At 40.8% G+C, this 26,607-nt stretch overlaps 1 protein-coding gene across 5 annotated transcripts in view; it reads right to left on the bottom strand.

Annotated features, from left to right (window-relative positions):
- FNDC3A (fibronectin type III domain containing 3A) overlaps positions 1–26,309 on the bottom strand; it is a 119,758-nt gene extending 93,449 nt beyond the window's left edge. The window contains exons 1-3 of one of the 5 annotated variants that reach the window (XM_040542279.1): positions 26,059–26,225; positions 25,069–25,167; positions 10,027–10,155 (exon numbers count right to left, since the gene is read on the bottom strand). In XM_040542279.1, coding sequence (XP_040398213.1) covers positions 10,027–10,128 — 102 coding nt within the window. In that variant the 5' untranslated portion in view covers positions 10,129–10,155; positions 25,069–25,167; positions 26,059–26,225. Of the gene's footprint in view, positions 1–10,026; positions 10,159–25,068; positions 25,168–26,058 lie in introns of those variants that run through there. The other 4 variants (XM_040542298.1, XM_040542289.1, XM_040542308.1 and 1 more) reach the window with 4 other exon arrangements.
- Positions 26,310–26,607: the final 298 nt, after the last annotated feature.

Raw genomic sequence — 26,607 nt, 5'->3', positions numbered from 1 at the left:
AGATCTTAATTTGCTGGTTAGCACACATTTGAAACAAGCTCAACTATTGTACCATCATTATCGAGTTGCTAGTATTTTGCCTCCATACAATACCTAACAATCAATAAAAAAAAATCCTACAAACATTATAAAAGCTAGCAGAGATTAAGAAATGGAGGTAAACAGTTCAAAACTATTCAAGTGATGATGCAAGTCAATGGCATTCTTCACCCAAAAGAATTTCTTTGTCCAGATATTACTGACATGTCTGAAGACATGTACAACCGGTTTGGCATTTATGAGAAACAATATACAAGATTATAAAGCAGTCATAATCAACCTTTGGCCTAACAGCTGAACACATTATTTCAGAAAGGTCATAAAGCTACGACTGATTCTCCCTACGTAGGCTGAGGCAGAGCCTTTTCAGCACGTATCCTGACCTCCTTCAGGCTTCTGAAGCACAAATGGGAAACATGCTCTACTTCTCCCCCTTGCAACCAAGAAGTTACATCACCATTGGGTTACTGGTGGAGATGCTCACCAAGTACGCAGTAGCTGTGCTGATTCTGGCTGTGAATTCTATATTCTGTAATTTATATCCGAGTTATTTCAATCAATATTAAATGATGGGAGAGAAGATATGACCTTCTCCTTTTCTCCATATCTCGACAAAGACATTTTAGGTTACAGAACTCAACTGAACAACAACTAAGAATTTGAATTAAAGTATAAATATCCTTTAAAAAACAATTCCTCTCCTGCAATGCAATTGTAAAATTAAGGGAAAAAAATAAATAAACAAGATGAAACAGAGTATGGACATTCGTTTTCTAAGGAGTTTACAAAATTTGAAAATTATGTAAGTCATTGGTTAATGAAGTATATGGACTAGAAGAGAATTCTGTATTTCCCAACGTTACTGATGACAGCTCAGATTCCTATTTGGTGGTACAGGAATAAGGTGAAAGCCCACAGGATTAAAGACTGCTATTTAAGGTAGAAATGTTAAATCCAGACCACAATATGAAGTGCCAAAAGAAGAACTATACTCTAAAGTTATTCAAAATAGGATTTCCTCAAAAAAAAAAGTATAGTATGAGTTTCACTATCCAGCTTCTGAAGTAGCTTTTTTTTTTTTTTTTTTTAATTTCCCTCTCCCAAAAGTGCTCCCCATACATACAGTTTTGTGCAGATTTGTGTATCAAAACACTGTGTAACAACACCAACCAGAGTTAGAAAAGAAATTGAAGGCTCTGGCCTTCAATTCTCAGGTTGGGAAGGCTTGGTCAGTCCTGGACCAAGGGGTCAGTGGGAGGAATCACCACAGCCCGTAGTCCTTTCCTATGTCTTTTCTCCTCTACTTTCAAAAAGAAAGGAAGAGAAATTAGAGCCAAAGGCCATTTTTATTATGGTGCATAAACCCCAATCTACTTCCTTCCACTTCTTCCCGAAGAATGTAATTCTGTCTGCTCTATAAAATGTATAATTCTGGAATATGCAGAAGGTTAGATGGACTTTGCCCAGTTAAAAATTGAGAAATGTCTTAATCACCAGGAAAAAGAGGCTCTACCTAGCAAGGGATGTACTTCAGATGACTTGTTTGCAAAGAGTCTAATTCTCACATATTTTAAGAGTTGAATTTCTGCAGTTAAAAATAACTTTGCAAAGCAGTTGCATTTTTTTCTACAATTTACGAAGAGATTACAATATCCATCTTCTGAGAGGGAGCCTGAAGAACCCAATGTAAGCAGGAAGGGCAACTTTGTAGGATGCTGGTTTGACTCCGGTTTACCTGACGCCAATTGTCCCATGGCACAAAGAGGAGCCATCAACATGCCCAAGTCCAGGAGAGGAATACAAGTCTTACTGATAGAGGAGCACAGACTCAGGAACTGGGTCCACTTGCAACAGACCTCAGAGAGGAACTGGCCTACCTCAATGCTTGCAGCTCCAGGCAACTTGCACCTTCTCATCTCATTAAAAGAAGCACACAGATCTTTAGTCACCTTCCTAAAATAAGGAAGAGATCATCTTCCAGACATGCTTACTACTCCCCGTTGGCTGTATTAGCAAGAAAGAATGACTAATACTGACTTTGAGTCTGATTTTCCCATGTCATCCAAATCTCCCAAATGTCAGCTTCTAGAAGAGATTCATTCCACAGGGGGAACCCCTGCCCCAGGTACCTTGGGAGGAATCTAACCGTATCAGAGACCAAAACTGATTCAGGATTCACAGCATGCAAATTAAATCAGACATTTAGAGAGTAAGAGGAGGACTATTCAAAGAAGTTTTATGAGGTTATTTCATTCCATGAATTTTCATGCTGAACACAAGTAGGAAGACTTGGACTACATAGCCTTCATTCCTGTTCCCACTTTCTTTTTTTCAGTAAATACTAAAATAAATATATTTGGAAGCAAATTTAAATTGTGTAGTAAATCAAATGCTACTTTTTGCTTGCTACCCAAGAGCAGCACAGTATTCATACATAACTAAACCCAAACGAGTTTTGAATCCTCTCACTTGCTCCTGAGAATGACAGCCTCTTCTTGGAAATGTAAAGCAAAATTTTAGTGCATTTGCAATCAAAGATGCAGTTTAAATACGCAAGAGAAAAATCTGTTCTCAAAGACAACAAGTCTATGCTTAACTGAGACAAAACTTCACTCTTCCTGACCAAAAGAATACGAGCAAGTCAGACACAGCAAGGATACAGTAACCTTGAGGCATCAAAACTTACATCCTCACAGCCTTTTTTTTTTTTTTTTTAATCATAACCAGCAACAACTTCTATGGAAAACACTTTTTTGTATATGGAATGTCCCATACAAGTTTGATTATGTATTTTCCAGTGATGACTGCTACACAAAAGTACTAATCAACACTGGAAAAAAAATGAAGCCTGATAATCAGCTTCCATATGCCGGAGCTGCAGCATTATATGCAGAAGAGTTCCAATGATTTCAGTGAACATAATTCTGTTGCATTTCAATGCTATGAAGTCACTGAAGGATAGAAGAATAATTGTCAACTAAAACAAGCTTTAATGAACCCCCCCTCTAAGTTAGACTTATCTGCCAATTCAATGGAGACAAAGGGGATGTAAAAAAAAAAAAAAGACAGAAGCAACCACACATGTTCTCTGTGAAATCAAAACAAAGATAAAGGAAAGGAAAACAAAACAATATGGAAAGCTGTGAAAACAGTTATAACATTGTATGTTGTTAAACAACTTTTAACACAGATTTTTTCTTATAGAGGGAAAAGATCATGAAACATATGCAGTTCTAGGCTTGATTTTCAGCAGCAAGGCAAAAACAAAGCAAGCTGGAACTTGATAACGTACCATATGCTTTTCAGAAACAGAAGCATCAGACCTAAAACTGAAGAAAAGCATTTAGTAACCTAGTTCAGATCTTCGTTACATTTCTTCTGTAACTCCACATATGCAAACAAGTAATTAAAAGGCCAAAAAAAGAGGATTCTTAGAATTACTTGTTTTTATAGCTGTCTATTACTCTGCTGAAGACTGTGTTAAAAGGTTAATGTAACTTCAAGATCAAAAGTCTTAACGCTTGAAGAAAATCATTTCAGAAGTAACTTGTAGATTTAATGCTAAATACCTACTTCAGTTCAAAGAATTTGCACTTAAACTCACATGCTGTGTATATACACACACAACATATATACCACACATAAACACAGCGGGATTTTTAGAAATCCCACTAAGCATCTAAACACCTGAATAAAGTTTGGAAGGTAAGTGACCAGCTTTACAGGCTGGAAGTACTACTTCATGACTATGTCTTGCTGAGAAATAAAGCTGACTGAAGGTGAGGCACTTCGTGTCCCATTCCCCAAAGAAAAGGGAACAGCACCCTGTGTAGCCCATTACCTGTTAACTATCTGTGGTTTTGGTAATAAAGGACACCAAATTTATACAGGGATGTCTCACTGCAACTATTAGTTTTAGTGGGAAGATGCAAAGAAGGCCCAGAACTCCAGGGTTGCTGCAAACTTGTATCAGCAATTTACTGCTTTGCCTTGGAAGTGCACTGGGTGCAGTAGAAACTTTCCAGAACAATTTAACTTCAATCTAATATTAAGAAAACAACATCTGTTAAAGAAAGTTTGAACTCTTTTCTCCCTGTTCTCCTCTGTAATTAATTTACCTCCCCCAATGAACCAGGACTGCCTGTATCTTTCCTGTCCAACCTCAATACACAGTAAACCTCACTGCAGTAGTTACCCTTACATGAAAAATCCCTAAGCACTTCTGTCCTCACACCATGCTTTCTCAGTGTCACTTGGATTTTCTCAACTCCTTATGGGTCTTCCCCATATTTCATCCCCATCCTTACTCATCACCAAGATTTAAGTAGTGCATTACATGCTAAACACAGTGGTGAGGAGGAGCAAAAATCAGTGTGTAATAGAGAGGAAGGAGCTAATGGGCTCAGTCTCCGCTCTTCCTTTTCCCCAGATTCGTCCTATGAAACTAATAGCAGCTTCTGTGGGACACAAAAAGAAGTGGTCTCCCACAGCAGCACAGAATAGCATGCAAATGCCAACACAGAAGCTGCAATATCCAAATTAAACTCCCCACGTTTTCTGCCTGTACATGCACATTACTCCAACTTTGTGAATTGTTTTGTTTTAAAATGTGGTGGAAAGTTACAGCTTCAACCTGATCAAACACTTTCTACTATTTGAAGCATATGACCTTTCATCTTAACATGTTCAAATATTTGTACTGCTATTTCAAAGTTCTGCTAGCAGTTTAAACTTAAGTATTTGAAATAGATCTTGAAGATATGAACTGTTCTAGAAAAGTACCTAGCAGCCTGTGTCTTTTTGGTAACTCGGTTATAGTTACTACTGCATCCAGTCGCATGACATTCAACACCATTCAGTGCCGGGTCCTGCACTCGGGTCATAACAACCCCACATGGTGGTACAGGCTTGGGGAAGGGTGGCTGGAAAGCTGCCCGGCAGAAAAGGACCTCGGGGTGTTGGCTGACAGCTGGCTGAACATGAGCCAGCAGTGTGCTCAGGTGGCCAAGAGGGCCAATGGCACCTTGGCCTGCATCAGTAGTGTAGCCTGCGGGATGAGGGAAGTGACTGTCCCATTGTACGGAGCACTGGTGGGACAGCACATTGAGTACTCTGTTCAGTTTTAGGTCCCTCACAAGAACAATACTGAGTTGCTGGAATGTGTTCAGAGACTAGCAACAGAGCTGGTGAAGGGACTAGAAAACAAGAGTTACAAGAAGTGGCTGAGGAAAGTGTGGTTATTTAATCTGGAGAAGAGGAGGCTGAGGGGAGAACTCATTGCTCCCTACCAACTACTTGAAAGAAGGTTGTTGGTCTCTTTTCTTAGGTGACAAATGGAAGGAATCAGCCTCAACGTGTGCAAGGGAAAGTCCAGATTGGATATTAAGAAGAATTTCTTCATGGAAGGGCTGGTCAAGCTTTGGAAAGGGCTGCCCAGGGAAGCATTAGAGTCTCCATCCCTGGAACTGTTCAGATGTGTGGACATGGTACTAAGGGACATGGTTTCATGATGGCACTCAGTAGGTTAGCTTGATGGTTGGACTCGGTGATCTTGAAGGTCTTTTCCAACCTCAAGATTCTACAATTCTACTGTGTTTTAAGTTGCATATACTGCATAATTAACTACTGTAAGATTTAACTTTACATATGATGCAAAGACAGTGGGGGTTCACCTTTTCACAGCTGAACAAAAAGTTACAAGTTTTAAGATACAGCCAACATTTAACATAGGAAATATCAACATATAAACAAAAATATTAAAATTAGTATTTTTCTAGTAGGTTTTCAGTACTTTTTCAGCCAGGAATGACTACCACTAATTACAAAAATTAGTCCAACCCACAACCCATGAAAACAAAAACATTTATATACACAAAGTACAACTCTTAATTTTAATTGTGGGGGCTCATTTAAGTTCCACCAGCAGTGTAGATCATGTTGTAGGTTATGCAATCCAACATGATGATGTTGTTACAAAAGGAACTGGAGATAGATGCAGTTTTTGTAGTTTAAGCAAGTAACACCTATAGAATATCTGTATTATAGCTAAGGAAGTAAGAGACAGTTTCAAAAAGATGAGCAACTCCATTGTGAAGACTACAGCCTTCACACTTCTTGTAACCTCAGAGTTGTAAAAACAACAAAAAAACAAACTAGTATCCAGGTTGAAATATTTTTCAAAACTCAGAGTTAGTGTTTTGTACTTGAATACATACTGCTTTCACTAGAGTATCATAACATTGTTATGCATGTATTATAAGATGCTTCTAATTACATAGTGGTCTGGCTGCCATTCCTCTGAAGTAAGTCTTAACTGGGCAACCTTGACAGAGGAAGTAGTACCTTTAATTCTGGATTGCCTGTGTTTTAGATACAGAAACCATTTTCTACTTAGTGATGACTTTTACATCACCAGATGTAAAAAGGGTTTCCAGTAAAGTTTCCTGCCACTGAATAAGTGCATCTGTAAATTCTTCATGAGTCATGTATCAGATGCAAAGGAAGGACAGAAAACGAGTCATAACTTTCACTAGTCATTGTGGAACAAAGACAGAAGGCAACACTGTGGTATAACTGTTGGTTATGAAAAGACAAAAATGACTTTATTGATCATAGAAAGTCTGCCCAATACTTTCTGAAAATCTTTTAAAAAACAAGAAAACCCAAAACACTAGCACTATCAGTTCCACTTTAGACAGTATTCTTAATGAACAACTTTTTTTAAAACAAAAAACACCTACAGCATGTATGTTTTTCCTTTAAGATTAACAGAAACCCCCACAACTTCATTCTTTGAAGAAATTCTTTGCTTGTTTTCCAGTTTTAATCTTGCTTAGTAGGAGAAAAAGGAGCAGCATTTTAATGAAAAACTATCCCCAAAAGAACATTTAGGCACATATGACTCGAAATTCTACCCCATTACAGAGGAAGTCTGACAGCACAGCTTCCTACCGTTATTTTTGGAGAAGGCAGAACAAGCACCTCAGCCACTATTATCTTTGAAAGGTCATGGTGATTAGGGGAGGTTCCCAAGGACTGGAAGAAACAAATGTCACTGCAATCTTAAAAAAAAAAAAAAAAAAGGGCAAGGAGCAGGATCCAGGGAGCTACAGGGGCTAGTCAACATCACTTTAATCCCTGGAAAGATGAGGGAACAAGTCTTCCTAGAAGCCATTTCTAAACACATCATGGATTAAAAAAAAGGTGATTGGGGGTAGCCAGCATTGACTCACAAAGGGGAAGTCAAGCCTGACAGATCTGTATAGTTTTCTACAATGAAATTACTAGCTTCGTGGATGAAGGGAGAGCAGTAGATATTATTTATCATGACTTCAGCATGGGTTTTTGACACTGTCTCATACAACATCCTCATACGAAAGCTGATGAATTACAGATTAAACAGGCAGTGAGGTGGACTGAGAACTGGCTGCACTGCCAGCCTCAAAGGGTTGTAGAGCAGCAGTGCAAAGTCCAGCAGCAGGCCTTTCGTTAGTTGTCTACCTCAGCAGCTGGTACCGAGGCAGATACTGCTCACTATCTTCAATGAAGACCTGAATGATGGGACAGAGTACACCATCAGCAAGTTTGCAAATAGTACAAAGTCAGGAGGAATGGCTGATGCACCAGATGGCTGCACTGACATCCAGAGAGACCTTGACAAGCAGAAGAAATGGACCAGCAGGCATCCTGAAGTTCAACTGTGGGAAATGCAAAGTCCTGCCCCTGGAGAAGGGCAATCCCATGCAACAGGACACACCATCAGCTTACTGACTGGAAAGTAGCTTTACAGAAAAGGACCTGAGGTTCCCAATGGACAGGTTGAATGTGAGCCAGCAATGCACCCTCACGACAAACGATGCCAACAGCTTCCTGTGCTGCATAAGGTAGAACACTGCCAACAGGTCAAGGAAGGTGATCCTTCCCCAGTCAGACGTGGTACTGGGCCCAGTCCTTGGCTCCCCAGTATGAGAGAGACATGGAGGTATTGGAGAGCCCAGCAAAGGGCTACAAAGATGATGAAAGGACTGGAGCATTTGACATGTGAGAAGAGGCTGAGAGCACTAGGATTGTTCAACCTGGAGAAGAGGAGGCTCACGGGAGGATCTTGTTATTAGTATGTATGAATACCTGAGAGAGGTAATAAACAAAAGTCTTCTCAACAGTGAAATCTAACTTCTAAATCTATCCTCTTAAACTAAAAGAGGACAGATTTAGACTAGACATTAGGAGGAAATTCTTCACTGTAAGGGTAGTGAAGCACTGGAACAGGTTGCCAAGTTGTGGAAGCCCCATCCCTGGAAGTGCTCAAGGCCAGGCTGGATGTGGCCTTGGCCAACCTGATCTAGTGGGTGGCATCCCTGTCTATGGCAGGGGGGTTGGAGTTAGATGATCTTTAAGGTTCCTTCCATCCCGAGCCATTCTATGATGTGTATGAATACCTGAAAGGTGCGAATAAACAAAACAGTCTTCTCAGCAGTGCCCAGTGAAAGGACAAAAGAGTAAGCAGAAATCAAAATAAGAACTTCCACTGAAATTTAAGAAATTATGTCACTGGTCCCCAGTATTCAACCGCCCTCACTAACTGCCAGAAAGGCTGTGGAGTCCCTTATGCTCATGGATGTATAAAACCCAACTGGGCATGGTCCTGCATGACCTGTTCTAGTTGACCCTGCTTTGAGTAAGGGGAGGTTTGACTACATGAGCTCCAGAGTTTGCTTCCAGCCTCAAGTAATCTGCTATACATCTATGAGAAGTTTTGAATAGTAGTATAAAGGCTATTTACATATGGGTAAAGAAAAGAAATGGTGGTGGAATGCTTAACTTTATGTAGGCATGTTTTATTCTCTTGTTTGCAAGGCTTTAAAATTGAACTTTTCAAGGCAGATCATGCAAGAAAACAGCAACAGTTCTTTCCTTACATGTTACAGATTACTACTTCTAAAATTCAGTATTTGAAAGCAGAATTGGGAGAGAAAGCAAGACTGAGTATTGCCTCTTCCCTTTTTTCTGGAGTTTTCTGTCTGTGCATTTATTAAATGGGACTTATCAGCTTTCTCTGTAAATAAGATTCTACAATGTAAAGATCTTACCACAGCCCAAAAACAATTTTGGGAACTGCTGCAATCCCTGCTCCAGTCTCATTTTAGATCTCTTCTGTATTTTTACCCTACAAAACAATTCCCCTCGTAATTTCTTCTTCTGCATAAAGATCAAACACAGGAACAGCAGACTAAGAGCCTTTCCTGTATCATCAAATCCAGTCTCCTGCTATAACAGGCAGTGATCTCAATTTGTTCAGATACTCCAAGACATTTAGGTTTTGTTTGTTTGTTTTATCCCTTTTCTCCCCTTGGAAGCTGTTCCAGAATCATGCTTCTCTTGGGCCTAAAATATTCTCGAGTTAAAGATATAGAAAATATATGTTTTTGCTAACACTTTTTTTTTTTTTAATTTTATCTCCCTCTGGAGCTGACACTTCTCAAGTCTTCCAAAACCACATTTGTAAATTTTTTTCTTAGCCATCAGCTTGACCATTTCTGCCTATCAAAATATAAGAAGTGTCCAGGCAGACACTAAGAAACAAAAGCAAGTCCCAGCATTCAAAATACTCAGGTGTAAGGAAGAAAGTCAGTCTAGAGGCCAAAGTTGTTAGCATATGTGTCTGAGCTAATAAGCTCATCATAAGGGGAGGCTTATTAAGCTCAACAAGGTCACGTGGCAATGTAAATATATAGCTTCTAAATTAAGACTCAGGCATTGCTGGACAGCTTGGCAGCTGTCTAGTCCCATCTTTCTATGGGAATGTTCTTCAGAAGACAGGTTTTCTGCTTCATGCTCCTAACAAATCTCTTCTCTGCAAAAGCTCTATCTTCACCTCAACCTCTAAAATACATGTATGACCAGAGTTGCACAAAAATAACAGGGTATCTTTTACAGTGTCAATATGTCAATGATGCTGTTGGAAAAAAGATACTGAAGTTTTCTTACCTGTTGTGCTCCATCACCACTAACAATAGGGGAAGTTAGAAGAGGGATTTCACTACTTATAATCGAAGTGGTATCCAGTAATGGTGGGTGTTCTGCCATCATTGATGGTTCACAAATTCACAAGATCACCTGCAAAGAAAAAGTTATTCAAATGGTTATACTATATACATATTTCTGAATAGTTACCCTTCAAAAATAGTCTTTTTTTTTTTAAATTAAAGTTATACACACCTTTAAAAAGTATGTTTCCACAATATTCCAGCAATTATGCAAACTGGAAGATGTTTCATGAACTATGATAAACAGTGCTTACAGTGGGTAGGTTTAGACCCCCTCTAGTGGCTAGACCTTAGAAGAGCCATCAAAGCCTTTTGAGTCAAGAATTTTTTTTTTTTAAACTTTGATTATAAAAGAAGATTTTTGTTGAAGTTTGACTGTCACTGGTAACAAAATGATTGTTGGAAAGATATGAAGATATTGCCTTAGAACTTCGATATATAGTGTTCTTGTTTATGTGGAAGTGGTAGCTAAGAACAGGGACAGCAGCACTACTATTTTTTAAATCACCAACCTACTTTTTCTAGTATTACATCAAACAAGACACTTCTTTTAGGGACAACTGATATGTCCAAGTGAGAAAAATGAATTAAAAAGTTTCTGCACAATCTTACTATCTGTACTTAAAAAAAAAAATAAACTAACCCTGGAATTAAAGCAATGTTGTTTTGATAAACAGTGGGCAACCCTTTAATAGCTTTACCAGTAGCTAAAACTTGCAAGAAAAAACAAACACAAACAAGAGGTCAATGAAAGCAGTGATCCACTTCAACTCTGATGAGTGTCAAGTAACAGAGAAACACCCAGCTGAATCTTGCTTTCTGTTAGTATCTGTGACATTAACCAGCCATAGTATATTATGTATTGGTGTGGTATGAAGAATTAAGACCAGAAAAGCTAAAAGTTACAATTTTTTCATGCAGGAAGTATGTGTGATTAATCTAATAAACTGCTTCTGAAATTCTACTTCATTTTAAAGTTAAAAAAAACTTTCAAAAAACTAAATCAGATTACACTGATTTAGTGTACTGGTCTTAATTCTGCCCCAGCCGGGTGCAGTACACCTAGCTATTGAAAGAAAAAAAAAAGAATTAGATCAACAAGAATTAAGAAATCGATATTTCTCAACAAAACAAAGACAGATGGAAAGAATTCACTAGAGGTGAATGATATATTCAGAATTCCCATGTTAGTTACATTTTGCATCTGAAAACAGTGTTTATCATCAAATATATACATAATGATTAAGCTGAGAAAAAGCTTATACTATTTCTAGAGTAGAACTGCCTCCCTTAGCAAGTATCTACAGTTCTCTGGTGAAAACAGGTAGGTACAATTTTAAACAGTCAGTTATGTTGCTGGCTTTCAAAGTTCTGCCTTGAGATTTTCTGGCTAATGAAACTCTCCACAAACGCTTCTAAATTTCCAACACAAATATACCATCTGTTCATAAACACAGATGCTTGCTAGTTACAGTATGTAAGTTACTTTAAATGAAGAGATACACAATAAAATTCAAGGGATAATACCAGCATAATGACTTCAGCACTAAGTTCTAGAGATGTTATTTGATTGAAGAGCTGCTCTTACAGCTTACTACACAGAAGGCGTCTCTAAAATTGTCTCTACCCCAGCCTTTTTACTGCTTTTACATGTTTGCTCCTCTAAGGCAGATGATGTTATACACTTGCCATGGGCTGAAATCTGTGATACTGTGCTGTCAGTACAAGAATACTGATGCAAATCAGAGTTTGCGTTTTCTGGAAAATGCATTAACAAAGCACTATAAACTTGTCATACAGCTATGCACACACAGTGCCATTAAGCTGTTCCCATGCTGAAGGTTGTCCTACTATAAAGCTGTGAACTTGGGAAAAAAAAGCATTCTGATTTTTTTTTTATTTACTTTCCTGATATACTCTGCAAAGATTAAAGTTAGAAAAAAAAAACCTATAGGTTAAAAGACTTTGAAACTGTGATTACTTAAGAATTCATCACCATTTATATCAAGTCATTTATAGCTGCTTAGCCAGACTAATTAGTCTCCCAAGCAATGAGGACAGTTTTATATTCCTACCTTACTTTAAAGGCTTTCCCACTCATCAAAAATTCCTCCAGGCTACAGTCAGTCCCCGCCACTTCTGCAGGTGGCAGGAGGCTGATGAAAGTTATTTGGATCATCTTTCAAGCTGGCAAGTTCGATGGTACGCTTCCCAGGATATTATCCAATGACCATTTAATGTAAAGTGAACACACAGCCTAGAAGCATGGTTAGAATCAAGGCATCCCTTCTCCCATAATTGTAGCTATAAACAGGCTTGCTCTTGTGCCATCTCTTAATCTTACAGGAGTGCAAAATACATGGAAATACCTATCCATAGTGTCACAGACAAAAGTAATTAAAATACTTGAAACTAAGAGCACGTGCTTCTAGACTTATCCAAGCTTGAATTTCCCCAGGTCTAAATAGAATAAAGTTCATTTTTCCCAAACTACCTTGCAAACGCCTCTTAAATAAGAGAGCACTGACCTCCTTCATCACACGCACAATGATTTTTTGACTGATTTCATAACTTACATACTCAGTGCTAGCACCATTTATTGAGCAAAAATCAAAACATATCTATCAAATTGGACATCAATGAGAATTAACCCAGACCAACTCAGATATGACAGCTAATGACCACTTCTGGACATATAATAATATTTGGTCTCAGATTCATTGATTGATGTCCTCACGGGTGCTCAACAATTTGATTCATATAAAACAAGTTCCTACAGGCACGGAGCGCTTAGGATGGTAGCGCACAGACTTCAATGCTTTACCTGGGACATGGATAAGTTCCATGTCTGGATCCAAGCGTTTGATTTATTCTGGAGATGAAGCACTGCTGCTCATTGATAAGCCCTGACAGGAGGTACCAGGCAGTGTTATTCCTGACACCCCCTACAACAATAATAAAAGTACTACCTGTCAGGCTGTGTAATCCATCTAGAAAGAGAAGTAAATCAATGCTTTCCTGACAATACAATATTAGTTTTCTCTGCAATGCCTCTGAACTAGCCTTGAAGACTACAGACAAACCCAACACCAGTGTGGGCCCATGCTACATGTACCATTAAAAACCTTCTCCCCATCAGTGGTCAAGAGGCAGCAATCTGTACAAGTCAGCGTGCATAACCTTGTCAGTCAGTTAGATGTGGCGTGCCCACCACTTGCAGGTGTTTTTTTCTTTTGCTATGAGGACAAATAAGAATAGACAGAAATTTGAAAAAGAAGTATTGTGTAGCAGAGGGAGATGTCATAAAAGAAACAAAAGGTTAGCGTCAAAATAAGCAGAAATGCTCAACAAGCGTATCTCAGATACAAAAGCAATTATATCACATTTGATGTAAAGGTATCAAATCAGAGCTTTTAAATCAACAGAACCAGCTAGCTGGCATTCACAACTTCTGGAAGAAGAGAGATATCTAACTAGATCTTTGAAACAGACTTCCAGATAACTCTAGTCTTGGGAAAGTCTCAGAGGTCTGGAAAAAAAAACAGAAGCCTTCCATTAAACACTCTACTGTAAGAGGGCAAATGGGACAATATACTCATGTTAGCCAATAGTGACCCAAGACCAAACAAGTTCATAGTCAAGACTGGATGTTATTTGTAAAGAATTAAAAGATAAGTATGATTGATGAAATAAATCTTATGCAATTAACTTGATGAGAATCTTCTGGTGAAGCGTGGCTGACAAAGGGACTGATAAGAGCATTGCTATAACAATCAGACCTTTTCTGGCATTTATACATTTTTCTTGAACAAAATCACTACATGGATTAAAACTGGAATGACAGCCCTCGAATATTATTGGTAAATGCAGAATTATAGAGCGGGTGAGTTTCAGATAGGAAGGGAAGGTATTCGTTCTTGGCTTGTCATTGTAGAATGTGTCTTTAACTCAGCTCTTAGGAAAGAGTCAGAAGGAAGTCTGGAAATGACAAACCGTAACAGTGATAAGAGAGTAAGTCATTTTACTACACTAAAATGGCATGAATACGTGAAAAAGCTAGACACAACAAAAGGTTTTAATACATAAAGGTAAAGCTATTCTTTCTAAAAAAAATAACTCAATCCTGTGAAGGGTCGATTCTAAGAAGGACAGGATAATTAAAAGTAGGCAGCTAGAAAAACAAAAGCTCCCCAAAAGGCTATTAACATGAGTTATATCAACAGGTTAACCTCATTTAGCAATGAGGTCTTGAAGAAGACACAAGAAAAGCAGCCTGCATTCAGACAACAAGGTAAGGCTGCATCCTACAGTCTGCAGAGCCACTACAAACAGTTCACTGGTCTTGTCAAGGTTTCCTGCACCACTAACGAATAGTAGGGAAGGGGTAAAATAATGAAGTGAGATAAGTCTAAGGACTTAAGGCCAACTAACTGCACCATTCTTGAGGACATATTAGAAAGAGACCAGACCAGGAAGGTGACACCTTAGATGAACAGGTAGGTAATACCGATGCTACGCATAGAAAAAGCTGAGGCAATTTTCTGTCAGCAGTGCATTAAAGGCACAGCTATTTAGAAATCTATACTGACTCATGCACAGCAACAACTCCTGCATGAATAGCTATCTCCTTTTTTGCCTTGGTACTGAATATACTGAATTAGTAGTAGACATTCAAAGTGTAACACAGGATTGCTAATTCAGCTGACACTGTTCTTGCAAAATCCGTGCTGAGGCTGTTCTAGGATTCAAGGAAGATGCAAGGTCTGAGTTTTCAACCAAGCTGGGTAGGTTAATGCTTTGTACAAGACTTCAACAGCAAACTGTTCCCTGCTACCCCAAATTGAACTATTAGCATTTTCCTTGTCTTACAAATTTGAAGACTGTGAAGGAGATTTTTCTGAAGGCTACCAGAGCTGAAACAATGAAAGGCATCTATACTTACTGTATATGACTTGTTTAGAGGCTCTGGGGTGATACCTGAGGAACCATTATGGAACTGATTGCACTAACAAGCCAAAATAACATTAAGGCTCAAAGACTTAAGTTCCACTCAATAGTTCAGTAGGCAAAGTATGCCTTCCTGAACTGTAATCACAATTTAACTCAGTCCTTAGATACCTTCAGATTTGGTCCATTAATGTTTCTGTGGCATTACTTTTATGTTCTGAAGATGAACACAACTCTGCTTATTACTCATTCATTAAGGGTTAAGGAATATTGCAAGGCTGAGATCACTAGGCAGCGCGTTTCCTCTGCTCTTGAAAAAGATCAGCATTTCCATCTCCAAGAGTCTAGCAGCTGATCTTAACAACAGCCTCTGAAAGCACATCAGCATTCAATCAGCTGGATCACCGAGGTAAAAGAACATGAGTCAGCAGCACGCATCCTCATGGCACACTGGGCTGCAATAGCAGAAGCACTGCTGGTGGGCTGAGCGAGGTAGGTGATAGTTCCCAACCACTCAGCACTTACAAGGTGGCATTTGGAATACCATGTCCAGCTGTGCTTTTCCCAATTACCTCCTCAGTAGAAGAAGCACATGACAGACCAGGAGAAGTGACAAGAACTAGAGAAGACAAGGGGTCAGCTACCTGCTGGATTCCACTACCTGAAGGGTGGTTACTCAAAGCCCAAATCAAACTCTTTCTGGAGGTGCATGACGGAAGTCAAAGAAGTGATGGAGAACTGCAGCACTGGAAATTGTATCTGGCTGTAAGGTAAAAGGCACAGTCAGAGGGAGACCTGTGTAGTGCTGGCACAGGTTGACCTGAGATGGAGCAAGATATTAATCTTGCAGATCTATATAATCTGTATATATCTATAATCTATATATAGATCTATATAATATTCACCTTGCAGATGAAATAGGGTGTACACATCCCAGGGGGTGCACAAGAAAGTAGTTTTTGTACCATTAATAAAAAGATATTTAAATAGTGTTTTTTCATCTTTATCTCATTCCAATTGTTTTTATAATGTACATATTAGTACAGCAGTACACGTATATAATTTATGAATAACTAGAACACCCATTCAGGGTGCATGTTCAAAAAAATCTTGACAGGGGTGCAGTCAAGAAGCTTAGAGACCATTGCTGTAGCAAGTCAAAACCTGACCACACAAGGTCCTGATGAGAAGGTGAAGTACACAGTCTCCAAAGGCCCTTTCTAGAGTCCTATTTTTCTATAAACACCAAAGTATAAGACAATCAAAATATGGCATGCAATGCTGAAGTTACATGGTTTTCAGTAGATCAGAACCAAAGAGCCACCCTCCAGTGGTTTCTCTGGCGCCTACTGATGGGGAAATTTGCGTTGCTGCAATTTTCCTCTTTTGTGATTACAGAGCAGTACCTACCTACCTGCTTGCTGCCACAACAATCACAGCAACTTTATGCTCTTTGACATCCTAATTCTGTCAAATCTATTGACCAACAGATACAGCTATTATTGCAGAGGACTGCACGCAAGGGCCATGATCCTATAGAGCATGAGGACAGAAGGTGAGCAGGGAAAAGACTGAAGTGCCTAACACAGAAAGGTGCAGCAGAAGGAACAGGCTCGATGAAATCAACACCAAATGTTTCCAAATCACATGCTGATTTTAAATAAGAAGCGACAAAACCAGGGCCATTCCAAGACTTTGTTGTTGGAGCAGTTTCATACGTGCTTCAGCCTGTTTCACGTTACAGCTGCCAATTCGAGGTTGCCATGAGGTGTGTTTTCCCAGTGGGCTTCGGCAGAGCAGGTGTGCATTCCTTCCTCACCTGGGTTCTTCTGCAGCTACGCTCCCCCCAGGAGCCACAGGCACGAAGAACTTCCAGTAAGGAGGAAAATCTGCTCTGCACAGGAGACAACGCTTGCTAGGCTTTGTCAGAGACACCAAGGACTGAACTTCCAGAACCATAAAGGCCATAAAAACCTCCTCCAGCCCCAGTGAAAGAAACACAGCGATCTTGCCTTCTCCAACATGAAGGCAGCAGGGCACTTTAAAAATAAGTATCTTGGAAAAGAGCTGAAGTAATAAAGCCCTGTTATTTAGGTTAGAGCCTCACATCCGAGTGACTGTTCTTTTAAAGAAGATGCAAGCTACTATTTAAACTCTTCCAGTGCTTTATGAATTTGGAAGTACTCACCATATCCATTCTTTAGTGCCTACTGGGAGATATGTTCATTCTTTATCATTTCCTACAGTCCTTAAAAGATATCACCTGCCTGCCAGTTTGAAACTTGTAAGAATTGCTATCCTCCCAATCTTTCCAATCAGCAAACCATTTCAGAAGTCATCAGATAGGGTTAACAAATACAAGAGCCTAAGATGTACAAACATGCTAAAATGGGGGAAATTCTGAAAATAAAGTACACCAATACATCCCTGGGGTGAAGAGGAAAGAACAAAGCGTATGTGACAGATGTTAGTCATGTCACTTAATGCACTGCTGGATAAAGTTCAGATACGGGGATGTTGCTGGTATAGAAACATATTAGAATAAAATTACCCAATGATCCATAAAGTTGCACCTGAGCTATTAAAGTTATGAAACAAACTGAATAGTTTGTTTTTAAGAAACAGAAGCTATCAGAATTGTTTTAATTTCTTCTGCCCAGTAGAGTTGCAATATTTTCTAGTCACATGTCTCCAGACATGGCAATTGTGGTATACCAGGATATACTTTTTTTTCCCAGTTTTGAATTGATAATTTAATTAATACTCAATTTATTTAAAATATGTACTTCGCTTTTCATTTTTTCCTGTTCTAGAAAAGCAATTTCTGGAAAACTTGATAAAACATTTTGTAACAGAACAGAGAGAGTTGTGGGTTTTTTTGGTCAAATTATAGTGAAATTGTCAGAAGAAAAACATTTTGTGAAACATGTCTACCTCCTTTTAAGTGATGTGAAACTGAATGGCTATTCCCTTCAGTCTTGATGTTTAAAATACTACAGCTGCAAACAGGCAGATACAGAACAATTATAAAAAGTGTAGTTTTGTAAAGTGAATCAACAACGTCAAACTGACGATCACTGGAAACTGCAAATCAGAACAGTTGAAAATGAAAATACATTGTGAAGTGTTTTAATAAGCAATGGAATACCCCAAAGGAAAAAAAGAATCTATGGGAATACTCCACCCATAGCTCACAAGTGGTGCCACATAGATTCACTAAAGGCAATTCCCAAAGGAATGCCAGAAATCAAATACACATCTCTGTTCATACTGTTGTTGCTGGAAGGCAAACACAAAGTTGTACAATGAACACAATACAATTACAGTGAAAATACTGATTTGTGAGCAAATGCCAGTTGTACTTGAATAGCCAAAACAGCCACTGGCTCCAACTCCCTCCCAACAGTTACTGCCTGTTCTCATCAAAGCAGGAATGACAAAGCCACGCAGAACAGGTATAAACCTTAGCGCTGCAGGAGTTAAATATATTATAATAAATCAACACCTACTTCAGGTTACCTTCATGCTCCAGGTTGTGAACTGCAATGATTTAGGAGCAGCTTCAGGTGCAGTTCATGCATTCATGTCATGTGTTCTATAACCTATATGAGAACGCACGGTAGATACTTGGAAACACTCCAGTTGTTCAAGTTTAATGCATTTCTATTTATGAGCTAGCGGTTTTTGAACCTGAGCCAAACAGGCTCAGCTCTTATTAGCATCTAACGTAGAAAACTAAAGTTTTGAAGGTGAGGACTACATAAAGAAGAACTAGACACTGATAAATCAGCCACCTGGAAAAGGACAAGATGTTTGTGGACACTTACCACTTCTCACCTAGTCTGGCACTTAGATTATGAAATGCTTGAGTGTGTTTATCAAGAGCAATGCAGTGGAGACTACCCAAAAGCACCACATTCTGGGTTTAAATGTTACAATTATTAGATTCTTATTAAACCATCCACAGCCCATATCTGGATGAACTACATATGACATGAAGTTACTGCAAAAGGAGAATTCAGTACTTTCCAACAATTTGTCCCTCCTTTCTTGAAAGAAAAAGAAGCTGAAACTGGTTGTGTAACTTCTGGGAAGTGATAACTACAGCTGTATCACAAAACAGGGAATTAATCTGTTCCTTATACTCAGAGCTAATTTGACAGCATGCATTTTAAATCAACGAGTGAATTGTCAGCACCAGAGGGCTGACTTGCCCCTAGTCTTTACCAGATTCCCTGTTGCACCTCGCTTGTGAGCTGGAGCATGGCCTCCTCTGTCTTGCAGGATCAGCTGCCTTTCAGATATTCTTGGGAAGGATTCTCAAAAAGAAACGAGATTGTAAGTTGTGCAGAGCGCAGATTGTAAGTTGAACACAGTTCAAAGAAATCGAATGCAGTTCAACTTTATTTATGGTACACTGGTCTAAACTACGTGGCTGTTTTATTACTTTTACACTACTCTTCTCAAAAACTTCTTTGAACTCTCCTAGTTTTACTTCTAAACCAGCTAAATTAGGTTCTCCTAAGATTCTGCCAGGACTGGATTTCCTTTGGTTTATTTTCTGAAGATCAGACGGGTTCAAAAACATCTTGGCCTTTCCCAGTTAAACAGAAATGAAGGCAAAAGTAATGGTTAAGTACATGCTTATTTTTTAAGAAAACAAGCGCGTTCAATGCCAAGAACCAACCTACTTCCTCATTTGTTATCAACTCCCTTTTTCTGGTAGCCGTGAGCAGCGAGGCCAAGTTTTCAAGTAAGTTTTCATATAGTTCTTTTAAGGCAAACTAAAATCATGCATTTCCTTTTATTAAGGTGAGGTGACTGGTCAGTGAGACAAATTTATTGCAGAGACAGCTGCCAGTCTCGGAGCTACAATGAGGGCACAATTCAAGAACAACAAGCAGCAGTTTTTAAAGAACTCTTACGAAACAGCTTTTTCCTGCTTGTTCTGAAAAAATGAAAACTATGCTATCCAAACACAAGATGACACAGGATCAGAGGCCACAACTCTAACAATTTAAAATAACCGTGCACTGATTTTTTTTGGAAAACCTGCAGGTCTCTGCTTCTGTAAGGAACAGGATAATAACAAAGAGCACAACAAGCCAAGACAGGCATGTGGAAACTACTTCTCAAGAGTAAGAATACACCAAAAAAAGGTGTTGAGCCTTGACAAGCACATCTGAAAGATGTTCTTTTATGAGGACAAACTGCTCTAAGTCAGTTCTGCTCAATAACACTAGCAGCTCCCACTTGCACCACTACAAGCAACTGGCCAAGAGTACAGCAAATTAAAGCTATCCTCCAGTCTGTTACTCTTCAAAAAGTTGCTCAATTTTAAGGTAGATCAGTTGCCTGATCCATTTCACTACACATACATGCAAATGAATGCCAAGCACAGGAATAAGCGGGCAGAGAGGAACTGCTTCTTGCAGCATCAATGCGTAGCACTTGTGAAGCTACTGACTATGATATGAGAAAGTCCATGGGCAGCCACCCTGGCCGGTGCTTCACTTCCCCAGTATTAAACTCAGCCACAACAGTGCTGAGACAGCTACTTGGATGCCACAAAACTAAAGCAGGGTGCTCCAGCTGAATGTGACTCTTGACAATTAAACATGCAATTCATGAAAAGTTCTCCAATGGAGGAGTCTCCACAACTACAGAAGGGGAAGACCATCAAAACAGGAGCATGTACTGGGGCTTGTTTCTCAGATGATGCCAGCACTCCCTGCTCCCAAGCTCCACCTCACCCACTGAGGATAGTTTAGCCCCCCAAAACCCCATGGGACCAACCAGTTTGATTGCCCAACCAGTCAGAGGACAAAACTGTTCTCAGCTTCCTACTGTACACGCGGAGTTGCAACACTGAATGGCTGACAATCCATTAACAAAAATGGACCCACAAAACTAGACATTATTCCGGCCGCATCTAGGACTAAACATTGTCAGCTGTCACTACTCACTTCTGCAGCTACTTTCAGTCCTCATTTCTCAGGACTTTGTTCCAATGTCTTCACACTAGACTAAGTGGGTGGAGAGAGAGTGCTCTGAAAGAATGGTCTTCTCTGTTTACTTTTTAATAGATTCTATAGGATTGGGTAACTCTTGTAGCTTATATTTACAGCTAGTGCAGGAAGTCCCCAAACAGTCTACGAATAGACATACTAAAATATTCGTGAATTGTTAGCACCCCAGCCCTCTCTCATTGCCAAGACATTGCAAGTCACCTGGTTTTGCTTTGGGTTGCCTTATGCTGGTACAGACATTCAATTTTTGCTTACAGATTAGTTTTCAGTTACAGGCAAACTTTTTGCACATGCATTACAACTTGATTCAGTGCCACCATCTACAAGGTGCCTGCCTGCTCCAAAACAAAGCTCATCTCCTGATGTTTTTGTGGCTTATGTCTCAGTTTCCTTCTGTCAGATCACCTAGAGGATGCAGTTTCTCCACTTAAAAGAACAACAAACACTGAACAACAAAACATTACAGCCTGCAAGTTGGAGAAGAGGGATTTATTTTGTAATCAGTGGAATAAGATACAGTACTGAGTATACTACATCAACTAGAGGAAAATAGGAGGTTGGCAGTAGCCCATGCTTGTAGGATCTTATACGAAGTACAGCTTGGGCTTTAATTACCACAGTCACTGGATTTGCACTTTGGGAAAACTCGATAGCATTTACACAGAAGTATTTACATATGTAAATTATACATTTTTGTTTGTTTTACTTTACAGTAGATGTAAAAGAAGTTCTGGATCTGTGAAGTTCATTTTCCTCTGGAGTTATTCAGGATCAAACAGCATTAACAATTGAGCTTCACAGTTCTAAATGCAACCAATGGATAAAAATCAAAGCGCATTCAAAAAGAACTATCATGCAGAAGGTAAAGTTAGCATTCTTGTGCCATGTACTCTTTTTCCCCCCAGTTACTGAATCAAGTTACTACCCACAGCATAAATCCTGCTCGACCTTGTCACTTGCACCGCAGACAGCCTTTCCCAGACTTCGATACGTAGTTATTTGCAATCATGGAGTGTATCAGTTCAGTTTTGTGATTTTTCACAGCTGTGAAACAGTTGGGGTTTTTTTTGACACTATATTACAGAAGCCCATATGCTGCCAGGAAGTAGAAGGACTTGTTTTAGTGTTTCTGGAAAGCAGAAGAGATTTATCACATCTTAGAAAGTGCCTGTCTTCTCTCTTCCTAAAGGCCTGTAAGAATGATGTTTACTGGTTAAACTGGGATTAAAACTTGAAGATGTTTTGACAGTTCTTTATGCCCGAAGTAATTAAGTAATCAAGTTGAATATTTTTCCATTACCTATAAATGATGGTTTGCAACTCTTTAATTTTGTCCTAAATGCTTCAGAGCAGTTCTGGAAGCAAAGTTGAGCTGGGGCAGGGTAAACATATTAACATATCCTGCACTCCTGTTTAACTGCTGCCCCAGCTCCTGCTGGGACTGTGTTTGGCACACAAGATACCAAACTGAAAAACAGAGTACCAACGTTAACTTTGGTGATGTTCTGACTGTGGAACAGTACAATTATAGGGCCCAGGCACCCCAGAAAGACAAAAGTTTCTTGGGGACCACAAACATAAAGAGGGTGAAGTATGTCCATTCTGACTCCATTTGAGAGGCACTGTGAAGACACTGCCAAAGAATGTGCCATTAAAATTTTAATAGAGGGTTTGGAAAGCACATGGATATTCCATTCCTGAAGTTCTGTAGCAGTAAACAGAAAAACATTCTATACCAATATATCCGTGAAAAGTAATAACACAATCCTTTACACAGTCATCCAGCATGAAAACACTAGCTACAAATAATATTTCATTATTGACAAAATGTCATAGCAAATTCTATTTCTATTTACATTTTGTTAAAGCCATCTATGACAGCTTATCAAAAAAGTCATCAGCTTTTCACTGGTTACAAGCTCAGGAGTACACGAAGGAAGCACAGCTGGAACAGGGCCAGATCTTGGGGGCGTGGGTCAGACTTCAAAAATATTTGTCCAACCTGAAACTAAACGTAGATTGACCGGAACAATTAAAGATGACAACCTGCCAGAAACATGTGGCGCTATTAGGTGTTACATGCACTTTCTAAGCATCCTTCTACCCTGTCAGCCCTACAAAATACAGCCCCCCAGGATGACAATCCAAAATACTACCGAACATAAACAAAACCAGGAAGCTTTACAGATAGACAAGAAAAATGTTAATAGTGTTTCTGTACTGACATCCAGTGAACACGGGCATTAAGGAAGCTCAAAGTTTACTGTATAATGGCAAAATACAAGCAAAAATGCTCATCTCTATAGCTCAGGAAACATTGGCCCCACAAGCAAAACAAACATTGTTTGTGTTTACTGTACAGAAAAAGCAGCAGTGTACGCATTCCAAACTATTATCACTTCCCTGAGATACAAGCACTATCTTTTAGCTAAGCTAAAGAGTTGACAGTCTGAGTCAAATCTATTTTTACTAGATATGGTCTTACAGGAAAAGCAAAGGCTCAATTCAGCTCCTGCACCACAAACTGCACATGAGTTGAATCTTGCTACAAATTGCCTGGGAATTTCCCCAAGTCAATAGTCTTAAAGAAATGGATGATAACATATAGAGGTGTTATTGACAGATATAACTGAGAAAATCTGATTTGTATTTTAGATCACGGAAATACACCAATGAAACATGACACTTTATCTGTAGACATTTTAGCAGAGATTGAACTAGAAATCTCATAACAATTAGAGGCTGGAGGTCAATGAAAGGTACAGAGATGCTGGAGGGAAGATGAGAATTCCTCGGGTTCCGCAAGGCACCACCACCAAAGATCACTGGCTGCAGACAACGCTGCCTAGGAAGCAGGCCTGCAGCATCACAAAAACTGTCCTCTCCAGTACCTGTCTGCTGGGGAATGAGCAGGCTGTATCTTTGCCAGTTGCACCCACCCACAGTGGGGTGGGGGAATGGGGTTAGATTATAGGATTCACCACTTTGACAGAGGTATCAATAGACAAGCAGAACACCAGCACCTCATACCTCCAAGCACTCAATACTTCTCAAGACCAACACATTTACAATAGCACGCACTATTTCAGAACTGACCTGCCAGCAAGTTAAATGAGCTAGTTGCCTAAGAGCATTTAGATGGTATAACCATTTAGGAAAAAGTATTGACCAAGCTGAAAAATTGTACCTCTCCTGAAGTCAGGCCTGAAGGGTTTTGCTTCCCAATAAGTGCTAAGACAGAACACTGAAGCAGCATGTTCGGTGAAGTAGTTAAAGTTGCAATAACAATTAGGAAGGATCTCCATTAGGTATCCTGAGCCAGAACAACCATCATCATAACACTGAGTTAGCTGATGTAGGTCCAAATTCAAGCTAAATTAAATGGCCACAAGGCAAAGAATAACAAACAAAAGCATCAAGATCCACAGAACTCACAGCCCAAAGCAAATGAGTTATTAGTCTGAATCATAACTCAAGTTTCTGCAGCTCCATTACATTATTACCTATAAAAATAAAAAGCCTTTGAGTTAAGTCCGCAAAGTAGTGGAAACTCCAAGTCTGAAAATGGTAGAAACACCACTAAGATTGAAATCTGGTAACTTCAGCATTGTACGTAAACGACCTGAGCCTCAAGCAACTCTTACACCTAGAGTTTGTCATACAGCAAAAAAGCCTCAGGTCTTCACCTGCTTTGAAAAACCTGAGGCACTCAGCCGATTCCGGTTAATATTATCACCTAGAGTAGTCAGTCCAGGAGCCTGCTCGAAGCAGAACGCTCTCATCCTGACCAAGTGACCTGAGCAACTCACTGCTGAGTGCTGGCCTTTCTGAGGACAGAACTGTCTCTCTCAACTGAGGCTTCATCAGCCAAAACTGGCACATGATGGTCCTCATGCAACCGATTCTTTCCAAACTTGATTTGCACCATTTCCACTCCCCCAACACTTAGTAGGAATGCCAGCTATTAAGAACCCTCTCCAATTTGCAACCTTGAGCACCATACATACTCAGCTAGCTCCAGTGTGCCCAGCCTTCTCCCCACCTGAAAGCTCACTACTTCTCCATTCGTCATGTGGTCGAACTTCACGATTGTTTAAGTCTATTTCCTTAAAAAGAAACGTGGAAAAACAAATTTAATTGATTACAGTTTGTGAATTTTGAGGGCTGCTGAGTGTCTGTGATTCACGCTATTTCACGACACGGAATATAAACGCACCCATGCATGCAGATTCACATCACGGCTACAGACACATTTCTGCATACCCAGGCTGCACGAAGCCAAAGTTGCCCATTGCCATAACAACAAAACAGCTTCTTCTCAGCTGAAAGCTTAGAAGCTATAGGTTCCGGTGCTGCTAAGACCAAAGCTACCAAATGCTCCATGGCAAGAAATTCACGAGTCTTTGTGACAATTTATGAAATGTATGGCCAGCTATGTATTTGATTAAACAGCGTTAAATTCTGAAAGGAAAGATGGTTTTGCAGGAATTACTTGGTGACGTGCAACGCTCGGGACTAACACCTGCTGTTCCAGGCAGCTAATAAACCGCCTGATAAAAATAATTTGACAAAGTTAAGCAATTTTCTAAGGCTCCCGGGGATGCCCCCCGCAGCAGGACCGGCTCCCCCCCCCCATTGTTTTTCCCTATTTCTCCCCTCGGCTCCGCGCAGCCCGAGCCCGCCGCAAAGTTTCGATTTTGCTTTCGCTCGCTTTCGCTCCCCAGCTGCCGGGAAGCGACGCAAAGTTTCCGTGGGGCTTCGCACCAACCTCGGGGAGGGAGCCGGGGGGGGGTGGGTGCAGGGAGCCGTCCCGGGGAGGGCAACGCGCACGTTTTGGGGCAGAAAAAGGCACGCCCGGCACCCCCAGCACGGCGCTCCCAGGAGCCGCCGCCTCCCTCCCCGCCTGCCCCCGGTCCCCCCCGGGGGAAGGGGGTGGGGGGGGTGGGGGGGAAGAAGGAAGGCGGAAAGTTTCGCCCCCGAGGGGCGCAGCCACTCACCGCCATGGCCCCGCCGGCTACCCCGGCTAACGGCTCGCTGTCCGCCGCCGGCGGAGGGCAGCTCCCGATGGCGCAGCTCGGGCAGGGGCGGCGCCGCTCAGCCGGTTGGCTTCCCCCACCCCTTCGCCCGCCCACTCCGGGGTACCTGCGGCTCGCCCACAGCCGCCCTGCCCGCCGTCCACCGCACCTGTCAGCGCCTCCCGCCGCCGCCGGTGCCGCCGCCGGGGGTGGTGCCGCCGCCGCCGCCGCCGCCGCCGCCCCGCGGGCTCAGCGCTCGCCGCCGCCTCGCCCGGCGGAGCGCGGCCGCCATCTTGGTGGAGGGCGGGGAGGGGCCGCGAGGGGGCACTTGGCTCCGGCGCGCATTGCGCCTGCGCGGGGGCGGTGGGGCCGCTAGGGTGGGGACGGGGAGGGGCGGGGCCATGATGGGGGCGGGGCCTGAGGGTGGAGGTGTGGGGACAGGGTGGGGTCTGGGGTCAGCCCTGAGCTGGGCGCGCATTCACACAACCGTTAAGGTTGGAAAAGCCCTTCAAGATGAGCTGGTCCAACCAT

Source organism: Cygnus olor, chromosome 1, assembly GCF_009769625.2.
Source record: "Cygnus olor isolate bCygOlo1 chromosome 1, bCygOlo1.pri.v2, whole genome shotgun sequence".
In the NCBI taxonomy this organism is placed as follows: Eukaryota; Metazoa; Chordata; class Aves; order Anseriformes; family Anatidae; genus Cygnus; species Cygnus olor.
This window is presented reverse-complemented; position numbering and strand designations above follow the sequence as displayed.